General features: G+C 43.5%; 1 protein-coding gene across 5 annotated transcripts in view; it reads left to right on the top strand.

Moving 5' to 3' along the window:
- The window catches only part of si:ch73-103b11.2 (trichohyalin), a 105,321-nt gene that overhangs the window by 12,355 nt on the left and 68,941 nt on the right, over window positions 1-24,025 (top strand). For all 5 annotated transcript variants that reach the window (XM_024008071.2, XM_024008069.2, XM_024008072.2 and 2 more), the window contains exon 3: window positions 433-498. In XM_024008071.2, coding sequence (XP_023863839.1) covers window positions 433-498 — 66 coding nt within the window. The remainder of the gene's footprint in view (window positions 1-432; window positions 499-24,025) is intronic.

Here is a 24,025-nt window from a genome sequence, read left to right on the forward strand (position 1 = left end):
TGCGTGTTGGGGTAATGGTGTTCACTCAGTCCTGGCTTTGGGATCTAGGGCACACTGACTCACTAAGTCATCTGCAGCCATGCCCCCGAAAAAAAGAGCTATGAAACCGCAACGCATGCTGGGGACTTTTCGGTGTTGTTGGGCTTGGGGATTCTTCTGAGTGATCCCTGCTTTATAGCATAGCCACTATAGGTTCATACATTCATAGGCTAACTCCCTACACATACAGTATGTGTTCTGTGGTCATTGGAAATCCAACCGTGCCTGTATACCACCACTTTCATAAACTGCGTTGCGCTTAGCATTTGAGCTACATTGCTTTTACCCAAATCAACGGGACAGTTTAAGTCCTATAATAGCATACATATTATGTAGCGTAAGTTGCCCTATCAGATGTCACTATAACTAGCATCTCTCTCTCTCTCTCTACAGAAATGGCAGAGGAGGTTCTTCATCCTATACGAACATGGATTACTCCGCTACGCCCTGGACGAGATGGTGAGTCAACTTCCCCGTTAAGCACTAAATTATGTTTTATGGTGTCCGTAGTTTATTAGCGAGGCCGTCTTTATTTACATTTTTTTACAGAACCGGAGACATTTACGCCCAGTTTAGACATGAAAACAGTCTACATGTTGTGCGTGTGTTGTCAGTCAAGTTGGACACATGCCTTTTGATGTTTTCCGGCATGTGTAAGCGGAGTGTTGGGATTCTGACACTCCTGAGGCGTACCTGTGTGTCTGAGGTGGGCCCGGTGCCACAGGGCTGGGTTGTCAACACTCCGAGCACACCGTCCCTCTGGGGCTAGCATAGCGTCACGCTAACATGCTAATTCGTAGAGAACTAGCTCAGTGAGGTTGAAAGGAATGCGAGGACACCAGGTGTCACAGATAAGTCAGGTGCACAGTTGTGTTTTTTTTTTAAGGTGCAAACAAACCTGTGCAACTGACCGTGGCAACTTTCCACCTGAGGCATAAAAACGGCAATTTTTAATCCATTTTGAGGCCTTTCTGTTTATCAGTGTCACTGTTGGATACTCTGTATGGACCTACTACCTTCCCTACCAACACATGATGTTCTGACAACTTGTGACAACGTTACATGTTGTTAAGAAGGTTGGTCGTGATGCCATTACCAGGTGACAGCGTTGTGACGAAGTTGCCACAAAATTGTAATTGTTTCTCTAAAGTAAATAAAGTTGAGGTACACATATTCAACAATGCCCTCTTAGTGCCAGCAGTTTAGCAATTCATATGAGGAGTGGAGAGAGTGGGCAGGCAGTGTATTGATTGGCCCGTATTCCTCTTATCCAACTGCTTGGAAAGAGAGGCTCTTTTTTTCTTTTCTTTTTTTAACGAGAGGTGAAAACCGCATCGGGATGAAAGAGCTCTTGGTTCATTGCTGTTGACTCATTCTCTCTGCGGTGTTCGTTGGTGAGAGATGCTGAGTGCCCTTATGTAAGCGAGGCAGTGGGAAGAGGCCTTTTCTGGTGTGTGTGTGTGTGTGTGTCCGTGCACATTGGCGGTGAAGCTATTGGTATGTGGGTGGAAAACGCATCCCTCAACTCAAAGGGGTCATCAGAAAAGAATTGTTGATCTGTAGAGACCTGTTACGTACATACCAATGCACGCATTTATCAGTGTGTAGGAAAGGAGCAGTACATGTTACATTGATCATCCTCTCACCAGGTGAAGCATACCTGAGAGTCAGTGAAATGAAAAGACAGCGATTTGGATTAGAGCGAGGGGACAAATAAAGAATACGTGAGGGGGAGGAGGAAAGGAAAAAGAGAGGGTGTCTCCCACTCGCCCTCCCTTTCCCTTCCTCCTCGGTTCGTGTCACTTCATCTTTTCATCTGCCGTCTGAAAGGAGGATCAAAATAGGTCCGCAACGGAGGTGGAGAGCTGGAGTGCTCTAAATATAGATATGTGAAGTGTAGAACAAGCGATGATGAATACATCATGTTTGAATAATTGTTGGGCCATTTTTAATAAGCGGCTGCAAATTGAGCTAAATAGCGCCTATATCTGGCACCAGAAGCTAGGCCTTTGGTGAAACAGAGTGCGAGTTGCTCAAATATCCTATATTATACTCTCTTGTTGGATTGTAACCTTTATTTAACTAGGCAAGTCAATTAAGAACAAATTCTTATTTACAATGATGGCCTACCGGGGAACAGTCGGTTAACTGCCTTGTTCAGGGGCAGAACAGATTTTTTTTAACCTTGTCTGCTCGGGGATTCGATCAGCAACCTTTCGGTTACGGGCCCAACGCTTTAACCACTAGGCTACCTAGCAGTGCTTCTGATCTTGGGGTGTGTGTACCTTCAGGGGTGCTTGGCTTATCCACGGGGTATTTGGGAAGACTCATAAGAACATAGGCCTACTGGTAAAATGCACGAGGGGGTTCTTCCGTGGTACTCCAGGCAGAGCAAAATGTGATTTCAGGGTACAGGAACCAAAAAGGTTGAGAACCACTGGCCTAAAGCATATTACGTATGTGGTAGAGGCGAGTTGTGTACCGTCCCTAAGAATTATTGCACTGTGTAGAATAAGGTGTGTGTGTGTGTGTGTGTGTGTGTGTGTGTGTGTGTGTGTTTCGCATGTGTGTTTCCCCCCCTGATGGAGAGTGCTGTATCCCCAGGACATAATGAGAGGGCAGGGATGGATGAAGGCCTCGGTGGGGCTGCTGAGACCACACTCCTCCTCTTCTCTTCCTCTCCAGATCAAATATACCCTCCGTCACCCAGCCTCCACAAACACTCAACAACATACATGCACTACGTTAGAAAAACAAGCAGCACTGCGCACGACTACACAACACAAGGCATACACGTCTAACCACAACACAAGGCATACACGTCTAACCACAACACATGGGCAATAATATCATGCAGCATGAATTCACTCCAAACATAGGACAATGACATGTACAGTAACGCACTTTAACACAAGGAAATACACACACACACACACTCCTTTAGACTTTTCAGAAATGGGAACGATAAAAAGCATGACGTCTCCTCAAAACCATGAAACCCAGGGCCTGTAGCCACATCAGAGGCCCACCAGAGAGCACAGGGTTGGGTTTAGGAGATGAGAAGGTTGCCCCTGTGTATGTGTGTGTGTGTATTTTTTCCGGGGCCTCTAGTTTTTATGGCTTTGGTGTCCTGCATGGCTCTAAACAGGCCCAGATGGGCTGTGGTCCCAACCCGCAGGATGTGGCATCGCGGTGGGGGGGGGGGGGGGAGATCACACGCTCCCACTGGGCGTTTTTGGGGTCGCCCTCCACTCCTCCAGGGGTGAACAGTGAACACCCAGTGAGACTCTACCACCATTTTAGACCAAGGAGGGCAAGAGTGGCTTTGAAGAGAGGTTATCAGAGGGAGACTGTGTGTGTGTGGAAGGAGAGGGGGAAGATATACCAAAGAGAGAGTGTGTGTGTGGGAGGAGATAGCAGAGAGTGAGAAAGTGTGGGTGGGTGGATGGAGAGTAGGAAGAGTTACTTTCCAGTAGCAGTAGATGGGAAGAAAGAGATGGAGGGAGAGTGAGCGGAACGTGTCTGCCTATATCAAACATGTGCATCCGTCCTAGTGTATGGTACAATGGGCTTTGAGCTGTAGTGCTGGGTTTGTCTTAGCATAGGCCCCGAAACAACTAACATTTTCTAAGTACATTTCCAAAAGGAATCGGTAAACTTGGAGCTTTATGTTAAAGATTTCATCCTTGTCACTGATTTTGAAAGATATGAATTCGATTGACATATGAATGAAAGCCCCAATCGTGGAACATACGGTATTGACCAGTTTTGCCAGGGCTGTCTGAAGTTAAGTCGCGTTGCCTTGGTAACGCCTTTCTGTTCCTTTGTTCAACAGCGCGTTAAATGGATGTTTGACCATGGCGTTGGGTGAATTGTAGGCTACCAGAGTTGACTGTTTTGTTATCTTTTGTTAAAAGAACTAGCTGTTTTTGCAATCCTAAAGCGGCTCAGGAATGTGGTGTGCGAGTCGTGAGTGTGTGTGTGTGAGCACTTGTGTAGGACAACGAGTGCTTGACTGCAGAGTGTGTCAGGAACAAGTGTTGCTGGGTCAGAAGTGTCTCAAGGCCTCAGACAGGAGTCACGGTCACCTGAAGGAGTCAAGAGATGAGTAAGCAGTTCTAGAGGAACATAATGTCATCGCTGAAATTATTTCCACAAATATGGCTTTCACTTTTGCATGGAACATGTTGTGATGTGTATTATGCTTAGACTGCGTGATAGGAACACGTATCACAGACACACGCACCGCAATCCCTTATCACACCTCGGACAAAGCAGGTGCTGCGTGGAGATTTTTCGCCTCAGCGGGAGACTCTTGACAACATCACCAGCACACAGCTCAACACCCACTCTCTAATGGGCCCTCCTGCGACGCGGTCTAAAATGGACACGGCCACACCTAGCTCCTATTGACCACTTCGTTGACTTGGTTCAAACGCACAGCTCAACACCTACACTCCAACAGCCACTGTGTGACGTGGCTTAAAATAGGTTTGGTGTTCATGTTAGTATTCATGCTAAAGAAAGTCGCACACTCCATCTATAAACTCCCAGCAATTTGTTGGGTGTTTACCAACGTTTCGGCTGAGGAAGGCGCAGGGTGCCGGGGGAGGCGCCAGGGTGCCGAGGAAGGCGCAGGGATGCCGAAACGTTGGTCAATACCCATTAAATTGCTGGGAGTTTATATATGGAGTGTGCGACTTTCTTTTCTTTTATTCGTTGTTAGTCAGCACCTCCACACAAACACATTTTTCTGGGTGTGCGCCAGCTCATGTTTTTAATCTAGTATTCATGCTCAACACACCCACTAACTCGTTGGCATGAGGTGGAGAATCCGAATCGGGTGGGGATATCGTTTTGTCTTGCTGCTGCTGCTGTTTGTTTTGTTTTTTCTCTCCAGACGCTGTAGAATTACATCTATGAATGTTATCATATTAGGTTACTTGTTTCCTGACTGTGTTTCAGCTTTTGTATCCTGTTAGGGTAGGCCAGATTCTGTTGCTGTATTGAAAACCATGAATTAGAGCTAGGATTGATTTATGTTGATTTTGCAATCGTTGTTTCTGCTTTGGCAGTGCCTTTAAGTTAATATTACATGCTGTCTATTGGGCATGTTATATTGGCGTGTTAGCCTAAGTAACTTTGATCAATTATCGGATCACCTTTCCCTTGTTCTCACTGGTTCTATCATGGCAGCTCTTTTAAAAGCGTTGCCCGTAGCATCCCGAGGCTAGTAGTCTTATGTAATTCTTCTAGTGTGAATTATGTAAGTGTGTTGACACCCGCGGGTGAAACCTCCTTACCTATCGTGTTACGGGAACATAAAGTTTGGTTTGACCCGTTTCTGCCTGACGTGGTTGTCGAAGGATAAGGGATTGTGGGGTTGGTCAGCCGAGGCAGATCTGATTCTACACGAAGGCCATAGAGGCACAACTAAATGCTGTTCAGTCTCATTGGACAAACCGAACTGTACTTACTTTTTAATTGCTGGTATTTGGCCTTCTTTCCCTCTATTTACAGCTTGTTTGCTTGAACGCACCGCTACAGGTTTTGTGTAAGACCCCAGTCTGAGTTTGCCTCGGCCAAAGATTTGGCTAAAGATTTGTCTGCTTGCCACACGTGAGACGAGATTGTGACACACTGGAACGTGCAAGGCCCACCCCCCCCCACCCCAACCCCAACATTAAACTGCAAGCTATTTTTAACTGGCTCCAAAAAGCCTTTTGTCTTTTGCCTGGTCATGTGGATACAGGGGACAGGGAGTGCTGCAGTGTTGTTGCCTCCAGGCGATCTGTGGCGGGACATAACTGGAAGCCCACTCCCCCCCCCCCCCTCAATTAGAGCTGCTCGCTCCCAGAAGGCTTTCGAAGCACTGCAGCCAGCCATGGGAAAAGAGGGGAGAGGCGGAGTAGGGAGGGAGGGGGACTGGGTTTATAGGAGAGAGCGCGGGATGGAGTGAAAGAGGTGGTGATGGTGTAGGAATGGGAGTAGATTGAGAGGGATTTGGGTAGTTAGGGATGTTGGAAAGAGAGAATTCACAGAGATCGAAGGAGGGGTGGGTGGGTGTGTGGGAGAGAAAGGAGGGATTTAGAAATAGAAGGGAGGAAAAGCGACTGAAAAAGAGGAGTTGGGAAGTGGATTACAAGTCAGACCGTCTATAAGACCGTGTAAGTCTAAACCCAAGTGGTGTTCTCTGCTAGTTTGTTTACAGACTGCGTCAAGGCTTGTTTTGGACTGGGAAGATTGGGTGCGTGAGAGTGCTTTTTAACCCCTGCCCTTCCTTCCCCTGGCTCCAGTAGGAACTGATCTTCTGGAATGTAAACAGCCGCGGCTTACAGTGGGGTCACTGTTCCCGACGTACAAAGCCGCAAAACCATGGGAATACCCATTCACTGGGCTTCTAATCGCCTAGGTCCATACAGTTTGCTCCCGAACAACCACACAGCCCTGCCACAGATCCCGAGGCAGAAAGCTATTGTCTCATACAATGGCAAGTTATGTTTTGTAAACATGCCATATTTTCCGTTTGAATGCTCCCATGTGTTAAGCTCAGCCATTAGTGGAAAGCCAAATCAGTGACATAATATGCAAAAATAAAACCAAAACGAAGCTTGCCGTCTGTTTTCTTGTGATAAAGGTTGTGTGTTTTGAACGTTATCCAGAAGTTATTTTGATAACTTAAAAAGTGAGTTATTCAAGGGTTACGCAGCAAACCAATGCGCTAAAGAGGCCCATTGTGCCCTGTCTGCTATCTGTGCAGATAGAAACTGGGAAATGGGTGGGTAAAGAGACCAAGGTGGAGCAGGCTTGAAGAGTCATAACGTATGCTGCTAGTTCTAGTGCACATCACAGTATAGTCCTATATACTGCCACACACACACACACACACGGACCTACTTCCTGTGGGTGCTTTCAGACTATTTGTCACTCCACTACCCTCTTCCTGTCTGTCTCTTTTTCCATCGGTTTAAACCTCTGCTCTCCAGTCTTTCTGGCCTGGCTTTAGTCAACAGACATCCCGGATATGACACAGATAAAGATCTAATCTGTCCCAGTGGTTAACTGTTTGGATACTTTCATCACTTTAGTCAAAGCAGCGCGGTCCAGCCGTGCTTTCTAGACTGTACCGCACTGTAGGCCTACTGTCTGTCGGCTAGGCTAACACTGGCTGTCTGCTAAATAACAATGCTAAGGTTCTTGCCGCCAGTCTTTTAGCCCCTAATGGCGAAATTACTGTTCACCCTGTATCTCAATGACCCCAGCAGAGGTTTAGAGTAGCTTGTAATGTGGCGCTGTTATGCTAACGCAATGCAAATATGCTAATGTTGCTACATGCTAAAAGTTGCTATGCTAATGCTGTGGCTCATACAGAGACTATTTCTACCAGACGCTTTGAAGAGAGTAGTTACTAAAATAAATTGATACCCTACCTCCTAAAAATAACGACTTCCCAAATTACAATGGCTAAACAACATTTCCAGTGGCCAAACTCAAATCCACACACAGTCCTCCCAGTTTACAGATTTGCCCAGCATAGTTACATGGAACCCAAACCGGCTGCACCAAATGCGATCACGACATGCAGGTTAAAATATCAAAACAAACTCTGAACCAATTACATTAATTTGGGGACAGGTCGAAAAGCATTAAACATTTCTGGCAAATTAGCTAGTTAGCTTGCACTTGCTAGCTAACGTTAATCTGTCCTATTTAGCTAGTTTGCTGTTGCTAGCTAATTTGTCCTGGGATATAAACATTGAGTTGTTATTTTACCTGAAATGCACAAGGTCCTCTACTCCGACAATTAATCCACACATAAAACGGTCAACAGAATCATTTCTAGTCATCTCTCCTCCTTCCAGGCGTTTTCATCTTTGAACTTATGGTGATTGGCATCTAAACTTTCATAGTATTACCACGACGACCAGCAAAACAGTTCGTCTTTCAATCACCCACGTGGGTGTAACCAATAAGGAGATGGGAGAGGCAGGACTTGCAGCGCGATCTGCGTCAGAAATGGGAATTACTTCTATTTTAGCCCTTGGCAACGCAGTTGCTCATTGGCGCGCGTGAGCAGTGTGGGTGCAATAATTGAATAACATGGATTTCTAAATTTATTTTGTGGTCAGCCTGTTACCCACCCTCAGCGTTAGTCACTTCCTCCTCCAAACAAACTGTGTGTGGTGACTAAACTGTTGGGATGTGTGTGATCTCTTCCTTCTACTTCATGTGAGAGAACCTATGGAGGCAATATTGTAGATGTCTTGTTAAGTGGTTCATTGTTTCCACAGTATTGTATTCTCTTGCAAGGTTCCTCAGTCTTTACCTCCAGTTAGGCAAGCTGTCAGGCACTGGACAGAATCACTCAAGGTTGGGGCAGTATATCTCTCAGCACCTCTGGTGTTTTTGTATGAGTTGTAAGATGGCGCTGCAGTGGATAGCAGCCGTTTTACATGCTCCTGACCAATTTGACAATTTTGTGTTTTTTTTACGCTGATCTTTGTACATAATGTCTCTGCCATAATTTCCTATGAACGAATACAGCTTCTGGACATCAGAAGAGCTACGTTCCCCCCCCCCTCCCCCATCCCCACAGTGACAATACGTACAGCTGCACACTTACATAAGCCTACCAGACGAGTTAAATGCTTTCTATGCTTGCTTCGAGGCAAGCAACACTGAACCATGCATAAGAGCACCAGCTGTTCCGTACCTTTCTCTCTGTAGCCGATGTAAGACCTTTGAAACAGGTTAACAGACTGATTACCAGGACTAGGGCTGTTGCAGTGACCGTATCATTGCCACACCATGAGTCATGACTCATGAAAATTCTAAGTGACCGCTGAGTCATGCTAATCTCCTTTTATGCACTCTGGACAGGCATTAGTAGTACCCAACTCGCCAATGATCATCAGGTCGCTAATGGCCTGGTTCTCAGGGCCCTATTGTCCCTCTAACCACAGACATCAATGCAAATTAAATCAAAAATCACAAACACTTATCAAAATAGTATGTGCTTTTAAAACTCATCTCACTCTGATTGATCAATTTTAATAAAATAAATTAAACGGGTTGAATGAAAAACATGATCATTGTGGATGCTTCAAAACCTGATTTTAAAATAATGATTGTGCTGCTATACAATACAACCTACTGCATATTACACAAGGCATAAAAACATTTAAAAAAATACTGATTTTAAGATCTCTTTGGCACAATTGGTCTAGCCTAAATGAACATTCATATTTATCCTAAAATGATGGTGGATTTGATTTTGAATAGCCTAGTAATAGGATACGTTTTATATTTTCATAATTAATAGGCTGACTATTACCTTTTTATAAAGAATATCTCACCAGCACAAGTTTCCATCCCATCCCCTCCCCTCTCTCCTTCAGTCCTGTCTCCAGTGCGCGTTGAGAGGGGCTGTCAACAGTTTAATGAAATTTGTTTCGTTGTGAGAACATGTTACTATCGACGTTCCTGAACAGATTTCACTTGCTTTCCCAAATGAAGCACTGGGTAGCTGGAGGAACAGGGTTGGAGAGCCTCGGGCTGTGGCGGGCACAACATTTTGTCAGCCGGTGATTGTCAAGCAAATAACTGTCAGTCTCATGGTAATTCACCGTTAATTAACATAAACACATTTAGCATCTCCTGGCTTCCACACACAGCTTACAAGCCATTTTAAAAAGTTGAATAAATCCATGTAATATACCCTACACCTTCACAATAAATCCATGATTTTAGACCGGTCTAAAGAAGCATGATATGGAGAAAATGGCTATGCCAAATGGCTGTAGGCTACACTAGTTCATTTAGCAGACAGGATTTGCTTATCTATCTGTGGCATTATTTTGTAGTATGAAGAATACAATTGAACAAAAAGCTGAATAAAATATAAATATTTTCTCAACAATTTGAGGGAGTGCGCACATGCGGCTATTCTGTGAGCGGTTAACAAAGAAATAGGTATTCCTACATGCCTAATTTAGAGGTATTACGGTAACTTTAGTTCTGTAAACTTTGGGCTATATGTTTTGATTTTTAATACATTGTAAGGCTGCCCACATTTACTTTTCGTCAGCCAACAAGATGAGTAGGCCTAGCGAACAGCGAGCGCACTAGCCTATATCAATCTACTATTCCCCCATAGGACAAAAGTCGACCTATTCTGTGCAAGAAATAAATATTCCGAACAGTTGTGGGATGTGATGGATCCCAAATTTAATACAAGTACTAGCATCAAAACCTTTTTTATGCAATGTGGCTGACGCAACAGAGCAGAATGTTTAACTTAAAATGTTGATAAACTATTAGGCTATTTCTTCCCATTATAAGCGCAGTAATGCGCACATGGTAGTAGGCTATAAGCGTGAATGTTCCATTAGCGGAAAACCCCATTATCAAAAGTGACCGCAAATGTGATTATGCACGTAATGCTTTTATTATAAAGGTGCATTTTTATGGTGAAAATGATCTTCCCCAAACTTGAACTTAACGCACTGCGTATATACACCAGTTAGGCTCTACACCCCTTGTAAAGTAGATTGATGTGCTTAATTTGAAGAAGTTATTTGGCCACTTTAGTTGTGATACAAACCTTATTAAAACATATAGGCCTATGAGCTAGGCTAAATGAGGTGTGCAACTATGATAAGAAAAAGTAGCAAAAAAAGGCATTGTTTCTTATGCTGGTCATCATTCACGAGTGATAGGTTAATATTGTCACCCATCAGCCTATTCTTGATTTAATCTTGTCTTTACATATAATATATATATATGTGTGACATTTGTTAGGATTTAGAATAGACTATTATCATGCACCTGTATCAACCGGGGCAGCAGGAACAATTACAGTACATGTCATCTATGCACTTTAAATAGCGAATAGAGGACGATTTTTCCCCATGGTTTATTTTCATGCCAGCCAGGTAGGCTATACTCCTGTTGTAAATATAAGCTATGTGCTCAATATTAGGAACGTTGACAAATAAATATAGTAGGCCTAGCCTATAGAAAGCTGATGGGATCCTCCTCTTTTTATTAGCAGCCATCACTCTATTTTCTCCCGCAATTAAATAGCCTATTGAAATGTTGCACAACATGAGATCATGGGCTCTCATGAAGTGTTTGATTTTAGATTTTCAAATACATTTGTATTGATGTCAGAGTGATTAGAGGGACAATAGAGTGCGGCGTACCAGGCATTTAGCAAGCTTGGTAGGCTATTAATGACCAGCAGCAGCATCAGAGCTTGGAGAAGCCTAATTACCGTGACTAAATGGTCATGTGGAATTTGACTGCCTTCATTACTCGTGACCGCCGGTATGGCGGTAATAGTCACCGCAACAGCCCTTGGAGAGCCCATGGTAGAGTTTGGGCGGAATATCACCTGTCGCACAGCTAAATTACCGGAGTAGACACCTGACACGAGTGAAAAACTACCGACGGGAAAGTGGCCTCCATTTGCTATTCCAGTGTATACGGATGACATGTTTTTTTAGTCTTGCCCCTGTTCTTGCCCATTTCATAACAGGCCATTCTAAATTTAAATTAATTTTACATATTAGTAAAGTCAATATTAAATTGAGAATAGTCTGATGGTTGTTGTTACGTTACAGCCTTATTCTAAAATGGATTAAATAAAATGTTTTCCTCATCAATATCCCATAACGACAAAGAGAAAACAGGTTTTTAGAAATGTTTGCAAATTTATTCAAACTAAAAAACGGATACCTTATTTACCTACAGTGAGCACCATAATTCATTGGACAGTGACCATTTTTTTTGTTATTTTGGTTCTGTACTCTAGCACTTTGAGTTTGACAATGAGGGTGAAGTGCAGACTGTCAGCTTTAATTTTAGGGTATTTTCATACATATCGGATGAACCGTTTAGAAATGACAGCACCTTTTGTACATGGTCCCCCCCATTTATAAGGTACTACAAGTATTTGTTGAATTGGCTTCACAGATGTGTGTCGTTAGGCAGGTGTATTCAAGCGTGTCGTTAGTAAATGCAGCAGAGCTGTTGATGAATGTATTGATTCTAGACTTTGCTATTGCCTTTAGAGGTTGTTGTTGGGTATGACAACATGAGGAAGACAGCAGTGTCGATGCAAATGAAGCTGGCTGTCATAAGGCTCAGAAATGAAAATTAATCAATCAGGAACATTGCAAAAACCGTGGGCATGCCCAAGTCAACAGTTTGTTTCATCATAAACAAGAAAAAAACAACCGGTGAACTCAATTATGTCAAAAGACCCGGTAGACTGAGGAAGACCACTGTAGTGGATGACCGGAGAATACTCTCTATGGTGAAGAAAATCCCCCTGACAACAGCCCAACAGATCAAAAACACTCTTCTGGATGCAGGTGTAGATGTGTCAAAGTCTACCATACGTAGAAGACTACACCAGCAGGACTACAGTGGGTACACTACAAGATGCAAACCACTGATGAGCCTGAAGAACAGAAAGGAGAGATTACAGTTTGCTAAAAAGCACCTAAAAGAGCCCCAAGAGTTCTGGAAAAAAGTATTGTGAACAGATGAGACAAAGATTAACATGCACCAGAGTGATGGAAAAAGGAAAGTGTGGAGGAGAAAAAACACATGCCCATGATCCAAAGCATACCACCTCATCTGTGAAACATGGTGGAGGGGGTGTTATGGCTTGGGCCTGTATGGCTGCCAGTGAAACATGGTGGAGGGGGTGTTATGGCTTGGGCCTGTATGGCTGCCAGTGGAACAGGCTCACTTGTCTTCATCGATGATGTGACTGCAGACAGAAGTAGAACAATTAATTCTGAAGTCTACAGAAATATTTTATCTGCTCAGATTAAACCAAATGCCTCAACTCATTGGACGGCACTTTATCATGCAACAAGACAATAACCCTTAACATACTGCTAGAGCAACGAAGGGGTTTTTGATGGCCAAAAAGTGGAAAATCCTTGACTGGCTGAGTCAATCACCAGATCTGAATCCAATTGAACATGCATTTACATGCTGAAGAGGAGACTGAAGGCAATAAGTCCCCTGCCTCTGGCAGAGCATCACCAGGGAAGATACCCAGCGTCTGGTGATGTCGATGCATCGCAGACTTCAAGCAGTCATTGCATGCAAAGGATATGCGACCAAATATGAACAATGATTACTTTATTCTAATTTATCTTACTGTCCAATGTTTTGATGCCCGAAAATGGGGGGGACTATGTAAAAAAGCTTCTATAATTTCAAGCGTTAATCCGATATGTATGAAAATGCCCTCAAATGAAAGCTGATAGTCTGCACTTCACCCTCATTGTCATTGTACCTTTCAAACTCAGTGCTAGAGTACAGAAACAAAAAATGGTCACTGTCAAATGAAATGGTGCTCACGGTAAGTATTCAGCCCCCTTTGCTATGAGACTAGAAATTGAGCTCAGGTGCATCCTGTTTCCATGATCATCCTTGAGATGTTTCTACACTTGATTTGGAGTCCACTTGTGGTAAATTCAATTGATTGGACATGATTGGAAAGGCACACACCTGTCTATATACACTGCTCAAAAAATAAAGAGAACACTAAAATAACACAATCCTAGATCTGAATGAATGAAATATCTTATTAAATACTTTTGTCTTTACATAGTTGAATGTGCTGACAACAAAATCACACAAAAATTATAAATGGAAATCAAATTTATCAACCCATGGAGGTCTGGATTTGGAGTCAACCTCAAAATTAAAGTGGAAAACCACACATACAGGCTGATCCAACTTTGATGTAATTCCTTAAACAAGTAAAAATGAGGCTCAGTAGTGTGTGTGGCCTCCACGTGCCTGTGATATGACCTCCCTACAACGCCTGGGCATGCTCCTGATGAGGTGGCGATGTGCTCTGAGGGATCTCCTCCCAGACCTGGACTAAAGCATCCGCCAACTCCTGGACAGTCTGGTGCAACGTGGCGTTGGTGGATGGAGCGAGACATGATGTCCCAGATTGTGCTCAATTGGATTCAGGTCTGTGGAACGGGCGGGCCAGTCCATAGCATACATGCCTTCCTCTTGCAGGAACTGCTGACACACTCCAGCCACATGAGTCTAGCATTGTCTTGCATTAGGAGGAACCCAGGGCCACCCGCAGAATATGGTCTCACAAGGGGTCTGAGAGATCTCATCTCGGTACCTAATGGCAGTCAGGCTACCCTCTGGCGAGCACATGGAGGGCTGTGCGGCCCCCCAAAGAAATGCCACCCACACACCATGACTGACCACGACCGCCAAACCGGTCATGCTGGAGGATGTTGCAGGCAGCAGAACGTTCTCCACGACGTCTTCCAGACTCTGTCACGTCTGTCAATGTGCTCATGTGCTCAGTGTGAACCTGCTTTCATCTGTGAAGAGCAACAGGGTGAAGCGAATTTGCCAATCTTGGTGTTCTCTGGAAAATGCCAAACGTCCTGCACGGTGTTGGGCTGTAAGCACAACCCCCACCTGTGGACGTCGGCCCTCATACCACCCTCATGGAGTCTGTTTCTGACCGTTTGAGCAGACACATGCACATTTGTGGCCTGCTGAGGGTCATTTTGCAGGGCTCTGGCAGTGCTCCTCCTTCTCCTCCTTGCACAAAGGCGGAGGTAGCGGTCCTGCTGCGGGGTTGTTGCCCTCCTACGGCCTCCTCCACGTCTCCTGATGTACTGGCCTGTCTCCTGGTAGCGCCTCCATGCTCTGGACAACTACGCTGACAGACACAGCAAACCTCCTTGCCACAGCTCGCATTGATGTGCACACTGGATGAGCTGCACTACCTGAGCTACTTGTGTGGGTTGTAGACTCCGTCTCATGCTACCACTAGAGGAAAGCACCGCCAGCATTCAAAAGTGACCAAAACATCAGCCAGGAAGCAGGAAACTGAAAATGGTCTGTGGTCACCACCTGCAAAACCACTCCTTTATTGGGGTGTCTGCTAATTGCCTATAATTTCCACCTGTTGTCTATTCCATTTGCATATTCCATCCAAATTTATTGTACAATCAGTGTTGCTTCCTAAGTGGACAGTTTGATTTCACAGAAGTTTGATTGACTTGGAGTTACATTGTGTTGTTTAAGTGTTCCCTTTATTTTTTTGAGCAGTGTATGTATATTATATATATATATAGGGTCCCACAGTTGACAGTGCATGTCAGAGCAAAAACCAAGCCATGAGGTCGAAGGAATTGTCCTTAGAGCTCAGACAGTATTGTGTCGAGGCACAGATCTGGGGTAGTGTACCAAAATATTTCTGCAGCATTGAAGGTCCCCAAGAACACAGTGGCCTCCATCCATTCTTAAATGGAAGAAGTTTAGAACCACCAAGACTCTTCCTAGAGCTGGCAAGACGGAAGCCATTTCTCAGTGAAAGGCACTTGACAGCCCGCTTGGAGTTTGCCAAAAGGAAAAAGGACTCTGACCATGAGAAACAAGATACTTTGGTCTGATGAAACCAAGATTGAACTCTTTGGCCTGAATGCCAAGTGTCACGTTTGGAGGAAAACAGGCACCACTCATCCCCTGGCCAATACCATCCCTACGGTGAAGCATGGTGGTGGCAGCATCATGCTGTGGGGATGTTTTTCAGCGGCAGGGACTGGGAGACCAGTCAGGATCAAGGGAAAGATGAACTGAGCAAAGTACAGAGAGATCCTTGATGAAAATCTGCTCAGGACCTCAGATTGGGGCGAAGGTTCACCTTCCGACAGGAGAATGAACCTAAGCACACAGCCAAGACAATGCAGCAGTGGCTTCGGGACAAGTCTCTGAATGTTCTTGAGTGGCCCAGCCAGAGCCCGGACTTGAACCCAATCGAACATCTCTTGAGAGACCTGAAAATAGCTGTGCAGCGACGCTCCCCATCCAATCTGACAGAGCTTGAGAGGATCTGCAGAGAAGAATGTGAGAAACTCTCCAAATACAGGTGTGTCAAGCTTGTAGCGTCATACCCAAGAATACTCTAGGCTGTAATCGCTGCCAAAAAGTGCTTTTAATAAAGTACTAAGTAAAGGGTCTGAATACTTTTTTATTTTTTATAAATTTGCACATCTAAACCTGTTTTTGCTTTGCCATTTTGGGGTGTTGTGTGTAGATTGATGAGAACAAAAGCAATTGAATCAATTTTAGAATAATGCTGTAACCTAACAAAATGTGGAAAAAGGGAAGGGGTCTGAATACTTTCCGAATGCACTGCATGTACATATCTACCCCAATTACCTTGTACTCCTGCATCAACTCAGTACTGGTACTCTGTGTATATAGCCAAGTTAAAGTTACTCATTGTGTATTTATTCCTTGTGTTATTTTTTTATTTTTCTCTCTGCATTGTTGGGAAGGGACCCTTAAGTAAGCATTTCACTGTTAGTCTACACCTGTTGTTTACGAAGCATGTGACAAATGACATTTCATTTGACGAGTGCCATCCTGGTCATAACACCATAAAAGAGGAACAAATCTTGAACAGGTTCCTTTTATACAGCACTTTTTTTTTTCACCCTCTTCCTTTCTCTCACTCTTTCTTTTAACGATTTCCAACCATTCATGGTGCAGAGAAAGCCTGTCTCTGGGAGGCTTTGGCTAGATGAGTGTATACTCTCTCTCTCACGTATACTCTCTCACTTAATTTTTTACTTTCCCATTACACGCTCACTCTCTCTCTGTCCCCTACCCTCCCTCGCTCACTGACTTTCACTCTTTCTCTGTCTGTCTGTGTCTGTCTGTCTGTCATTCACTCCCTCTCCTCTGTGCCAATAAATCATTTGAGTTTGAGATGGGAGCCAACAGCATTGTTTAACTTCTTTCTCCCCTGAACCCCCTCGTCCGACCCCTATAAAGACAAAAATGGTCTGACTGACTGCTCGCTCAGTTTGCTCCAAACACTAGACCAGGACACCGACAAAAGGTTTCATTTGAAGCCTCGGGGCGAAGAGTTTAGCCAACTCTGAGACAAGCGTCTAATAAAGCGAAAGACTGAGGGAGGGGCTAGCTGGAATGAGAGGGGACGGGACATTTTCCCCCCAGGACTTGTGTGGCGGCGTTCATGAGTGACACACACACACACACGATACTGTATCTCAGTCCCGAGTCTGTTTGTCTAGAGGTCATAACCCAGCACTGCCAGTGGCCTGTTGGGAATGACTGCTTCTAGCGCTGCCTCTATTTGGCCACAAAATGCTTCAAAACTTAAGTCGCCATACTAGGAAGCTACTTTCCAACGTGTGTTGATTTAGCTACAAGGCAGTAGCACGTTCACGCATACAGAAATGGCATACATGGCAACCTGGTGATTGAGGGTTCTACCATCTTTTTTGACGGTGTGGTTGTACTTGTCTGTATTTTATGCTTCTTAATATAATAGTGATGGGGGAAAATCTATACAGTTCCATATTGTACTCTTATTTTGGACAATTTTATATTGTTACTTTGACTCCCAACTATTGATTTGTTAAAAAAGAAACATTTTGTTGTTAGATAGCCTTAGCAAATGCTTGTCAGCTCAGCCGTACCTGCACCAGAATGATGGCATGAGTAATCCTTCAGCTTGTTCTCAATCTTCTTTTTAAATAGTAAGCCAATATGTTTTCAACACTTTTTTTTTATAACCATGACTGATCAATACTCATTTCGTCATGATCTCTCTCTCGTCTTTCTGTGAGCAATATGTTTTGACGCTCGCATTAAATTCGCAGTATCGAATCGTAGTACCTAATAGAATCATGAGAATCGCAATACATATTGTATCAGCGCGTAAGTATCGCGATATCGTATCGTGAGGTTCCTGGCAATTCCCAGCCCTACTGAGTAATACAAATTCTAAATGTTTTATGAGTAGTGCATGACCCTCGATGGCAACAACTTAATTCTAAGTTGTTTTAAGAGGCTGATTTATTTTATATTCAACCAAACAAAACTGGGAGGGAAGTATTCCAATTTGTAGAACTTTTCATTTCTTTAGCACTGTATCAGCATATCTTTATAGACAATATTGTAGACTGGCATCGACGATATATAGCCCAGCCGTACTACCCAAGGTAGTTTACGGGTTGCGTCTCCGAGAGTGACGGGTGCAGGTGTGTTGTCTGACCTCTTGACCTCTCACCTTGTCTTTAACGGGCTGCTAACCCGGTCAGCTGTTAAGGTCAAGTCACTGCAGAGCCCAGGGTGGACTCTGAAGTCTTTGAAATGAGTTTGGTTTGACCAGGGCAGGTCATATAGATATTAATAAGACTGCTGGAGTACAGTAGTTTGAATTGAATTGGCTGATAAAATTTAGGCCTATGCCTCCTAAAGGTTATCCTACGTTAGAATTGATAGCCTAGATAACGATGTGTTACTTTTTGACATGGATTGAGGCATTTCTTTAAGACCAAGTTCCCCAACCACAGCTTTCAGACATTAAACGTCTTTTTATTGTTATTGTTTATATTCTTTCACCCCATTTTTATGCATAGTGCCAAGTAGTAAAAAGCCACACGACCCCATACGGTGGTTCCTTGGCCAACCCGACAGTCTCATTGTTGTTGGGTGAGCCACTCGCTCTTTAATAACCCACTCCAGCTTCCTCAGGACCTAGCCCAGCATTCCCACTGCCGACGGCCACGGCTTGGCACCTCTCCAGGGCACCACCTAATCAGCTTACCGCTACCTCCCCCCCCCCCCCCCCCCCCCCCCCCCCCCCCCCCCTGTTATTTTGTTTTTCAAACTCCATCATTACCCCCCCCCCCCCTCAACAGCACACTCTCTCCCAAGGGTAGTGCACTGGGAACAGCAGGCTAATGGCTAGGCACTGCAGAACACTGTTTCAACAGGCTAACAGCTAGGCACAGACCTGAAAAAAAGAACAACTGTTACAGCAGGCGAATGGCTAACTGCAACGTACAGGGCCGCGTGAAAACAGTCTAAAGTAAAGGCGAACTGCTATGCTAGGCACAAGCCTACAGAACACTGTTACAGCACTGTTGAGGAATGTTTTGCCCTAGTACCAGGGTGTCAAACAGAGATCATAGAGTTCCTAGAAGAGCACATGTGGGTGAATGTGTTCACTAGCCTGGCGTGTCTTAATTACTTTATCAGCTCTGGTGGTGATTTGAGTCAATAGTTGGACATTTGCCCAGAGATTTCCACTAAAGACTCATTATTTGAGGCCTGACTGCACTTGTTATTGCTTGACTGGGTGTAAAATGGTAGACGTGAGCTAGCAGGGGAACTATGAAGATTGGGATGTTGTACGAACATGAAACTCACGTGTAGTAGCAGTGTGTCCTCTGTTTTAAGCAGTGGAAATGAGAGCATGGAAATCAACGTATGGCTCTCTTAACCTAATAATAATAATTTCAACTTTTAAGGCGCTATTCATTACCTAAAGAATCTCAAAGCGCAACAAAAAAAGACCAAGCAATTTTGAAAAACATCATTCATGAGATGGAAGGTAATCAAATCAAATTGTATTTGTCACATGCGCCGAATACAACAGGTGTAGGTAGACCTTACCGTGAAATAGTTACTTACAAGCCCTTAACCAACAATGCAGTTCAAGAAAGAGTTAAAAATATATTAACTAAAAAGAGTAAATGTAATTAAAAAGTAGCACAATAAAATGACAATAACGAGGCTATATACAGGGGGTACCGGTACCGAGTCAATGTGCGGGGGTACAGGTTAGTCGAGGACATTTGTACATGTAGGTAGGGGTAAAGTGAATATGCATAGATAATAAACAGCGAGTAGCAGCAGTGTAAAAACAAGGGGGGGTGTGTGTCAATGTGAATAGTCCGGGTGGCCATTTGATTTAATTGTACAGCAGTCTTCTAGCTTGGGGGTAGAAGCTGTTAAGGAGCCTTTTGGACCTAGTACCGCTTGCCGTGCGGTGGCAGAGAGAACAGTCTGACTTGTGGGGCTGGAGTCTTTGTCAATGTTTTGGGCCTTCCTCTCACACTGCCTAGTATATAGGTCCTGGATGGCAGGAAGCTTGGTTCCAGTAATGTATTGGGCTGTACGCATTACCCCCTATTAGAGGTCGAGCGATTTATGATTTTTTTCAACACCGATACCGATTATTGGAGGACCAAAAAAAGCCTATGCCGATAATAAAAAAAAATATATATTTATTTGTAATAATGACAATAATGACAATTACAACAATACTTAATGAACACTTTATTTTAACTTAATATAATACATAAATAAAATCAATTTAGTCTCAAATAAATAATGAAACATGTTCAATTTGATCTAAATTATGCAGTTTTGGAGAAGAATGTAAAGTGCAATATGTGCCATGTAAAAAAGCTAAAGTGTAAGTTCCTTGCTCAGAACATGAGAACATATGAAAGCTGGTGGTTCCTTTTAACATGAGTCTTCAATATTCCCAGTTAAGAAGTTTTAGGTTGTAGTTATTATAGGAATTATAGGACTATTTCTCTCTCTACCATTTGTATTTCATATAACTTTGACTATTGGATGTTCTTATAGGCACTATAGTATTGCCAACCTAATCTCGGGAGTTGATAGGCTTGAAGTCATAAACAGCGCTGTGCTTCAAGCATTGCGAAGAGCTGCTGGCAAACGTAGGAAAGTGCTGTTTTGAATGAATGCTTACGAGCCTGCTGCTGCCTACTACCGCTCAGTCAGACTGCTCTATCAAATCATAAACTTAATTATAATATAATAAACACACAGAAATATGAGCCTTAGGTCATAAATATGGTCAAATCCGGAAACTATCATTTCAAAAACAAATTTTATTCTCTCTGTGAAATATGGAACCGTTATGTATCTTATTGAACGGGTGGCAACCCTAAGTCTAAATATTGCTGTTACATTGCACAACCTTCAATGTTATGTCATAATTATGTAAAATTCTGGCAAATTAATTACGGTCTTTGTTTGGAAGAAATGGTCTTCACACAGTTCGCAACGAGCCAGGCGTCCCAAACTGTTGCATATACCCGGACTCTGCTTGCACTGAACGCAAGAGAAGTGACACAATTTCCCTAGTTAATATTGCCTGCTAACATGAATTTCTTAACTAAATATGCAGGTTTAAAAAATGTGTGTATTGATTTTAAGAAAGGCATTGATGTTTATTGTTAGGTTCATTGGTGCAACGATTGTGCTTTTTTTTCGCGAATGCGCCCTTGTTAAATCATCACCCGTTTGGCGAAGTAGGCTGTGATTTTAAATGATAAATTAACAGGCACCGCATTGATTATATGCTGCAACGCAGGACAAGCTAGTTAAAGTAGTAATATCATCAACCATGTGTAGTTAACTAATGATTATGTTAAGATTGATTGATTGTTTTTAATAAGATAAGTTTAATGCTAGCTAGCAATTTACCTTGGCGCCTTGCTGCACTCGCGAAACAGGTGGTCAGCCTGCCACGCAGTCTCCTCGTGGATTGCAATGTAATTTGCCATAATCGGCGTACAAAAATGCCGATTACCAATTGTTATGAAAACTTGAAATCGGCCCAAATTAATCGGCCATGCCAATCTTAATCGGTCGACCTCTACCCTCTATAGTGCCTTACAGTCAGATGCCGAGCAGTTGCCATACCAGGCGGTGATGCAACCAGTCAGGATGCTCTTGATGGTGCAGCTGCAGAACTTTTTGAAGATCTGGGGACCCATGCCAAATCTTTTCAGTCTCCTGAGGGGGGAAAAGGTGTTGTCGTGCCCTCTTCGAGACTGTCTTGGTGTGTTCGGACCATGATAGTTTGTTGGTGATGTGGACACCAAGGAACATGAAACTCTCGACCCGATCAACTGCAGCCACTTCGATGTTAACGGGGGGCCTAATGAGAAGGTTGGGAACGTTCATTGCTTGAGTGGTCATCAGAGGAAGGCGGTCAAAGGGGGATAGCAAGCAAAGATGGTCTTTGAATCAAGGTGGGTCGCCGTCTGTGTGGCTTCTCCATAATAGGACTCAGATAAGGTTTGAGCTCAGCTACTGCGGTTCATGGACTCTGTAGTAGGTGGTGTCCATGAAATTAAGCACCCACTTGGCATTCATGTGGTGTCAGAAAGCAGACCAAATGTTTATCATTCAAGATGTAGGGTCTTTGTCTTTTCAGTCGACTTGGTTATTTGTATGATGATTACAGTGGTGGTGAAGTGCCCAGTTGTTGCCAGCGAGGCGGTACATTCACAATAAAGCCGGTCAACCCAAGTGCTGTGTCAGAGGACACTGCAGAGCTCCAGACACTGCTGCTTGGCTCCTACCATCTGATCCTGGATCTGTTGCTCCATGTACTGAGGAATCCACTCTTTGCAAAATTGTTTTCGATTAGAAATTAAACTGATTTAAATTGAAAGTGGACATACATTTTTGTTGGAACTTTTCAATAAAGAGTTGTCCATCAAACTGGCACTACCATTGTTATTGGATCATAGTTGTTCTTGGATAGGTTGCCCTGGTGACACAGCAGGGTAGTGTCATACATTTTGATTGGCCCGTGTTGTGGAGAGGGGTCAAGTGTCAAAGGCTTCACGCTGGTTATGTGTTTACTCACTGAATATTCCATAAACTAAAGCCAAGCCACCTAGTGGGTTTAGATAAGCCATCCCTTCCTGTTACCATGGGAACAGGATCAACGGCCCTGACCTAGGCAGTCAATAAAATCAAAACGGGCTCTCTCGCTGTTGCAGGTCTTTCGCTTTCTCTACTCCCTTTTCATCCATCTGCCATATTACATAATACAAAAAAAGGAACATGGACCATTGGACACCAAATGTACACATCTTGTTATATGAATGAATTGCTTAGACTATAAAATCAGCAGCAAAGTGTGAAAAGTGGGGGCTGAATGATGAGAGCAGACGGACACAGCAGATGCGTCGAAGTAGGTGGGCGTCAGAACAGTAGGATGGTGAGAGGCAGAGGGAAACCATACAGACAGAGATGCAGTGCCTTCAGAAAGTATTCATACCCCTTGACTTATTCCACATTTTGTTGTGTAACAGCCTGAATTAAAAATGTATAAACATTTTTGGAACTCACCCAACTACACACAATACCCCACCCATACTGACAAAGTAAAAATATGTTTTTAGGAATCTTTGCTAATTTGAGTCAATACATGTTAGAATCACCTTTGGCAGCGACTAGAGCTGTGAGTCTTTCTGGGTAAGTCGCAAAGCTTTGCACACCTGGATTGTACAACATTTGCACATTTTATTTAAAAAATTATTCAAGCTCTGTCAAGTTGGCTGTTGATCATTGCTAGACAGCCATTTTCAATTCTTGCCATAGATTTTCAAGCAGATTTAAGTCAAAGCTTGTAACTAGGCCACTCAGGAACATTCAATGCTGTCTTTGTTTTAGGTTATAGTCCTGCTGAAAGGTGAATTACTCTGTCTGTTGGAAAGCAGACTGAACCAGGTTCTGCTCTAGGATTTTACCTGAGCTTAGCTCTATTCCGTTTCCTTTTAGCCTAAAAAAAACTCCCTAGACCTTGCCGATGACAAGCATACCCATAACATGATGCAGCCATCACCATGCTTGAAAATATGAAGAGTGGTATTCAAGGTGGTGTTGTGTTGGATTTGCCCCAAACACAATGCTTTGTGTTCAGGACATAACATTTATTCTTTTCCACAATTTTTTGCAGTTTTTCTTTAGTGCGTTATTACAAACAGGATGCATGTAATGGAATATTTTGTACATGCTTCCTTTTCACTCTGTCATTTAGGTTAGTATTGTGGAGTAACTTCAATGTTGATCCCACTTAGAGTTTAATGCTCTGATAGGAGAAAACTAACTGTTTTAAATTCACCATTGGCCTCATGGTGAAATTCCAGAGCGGTTTCCGTCCTCTCTGGCAACTGAGTTAGGAAGGACACCTGTATCTTTCTAGTGACTGGGTGTATTGATACATCATCCAAAGTGTAATTAGTAACTTCTCGATGCTCAAAGGGAAATTTAGTGTCAGCTTTTTTTTAACCCTCTACCTTTCCAAGGGATTGGAAAA

The sequence above is a fragment of the Salvelinus sp. IW2-2015 genome, linkage group LG18 (genome assembly GCF_002910315.2).
Source record: "Salvelinus sp. IW2-2015 linkage group LG18, ASM291031v2, whole genome shotgun sequence".
In the NCBI taxonomy this organism is placed as follows: Eukaryota; Metazoa; Chordata; class Actinopteri; order Salmoniformes; family Salmonidae; genus Salvelinus; species Salvelinus sp. IW2-2015.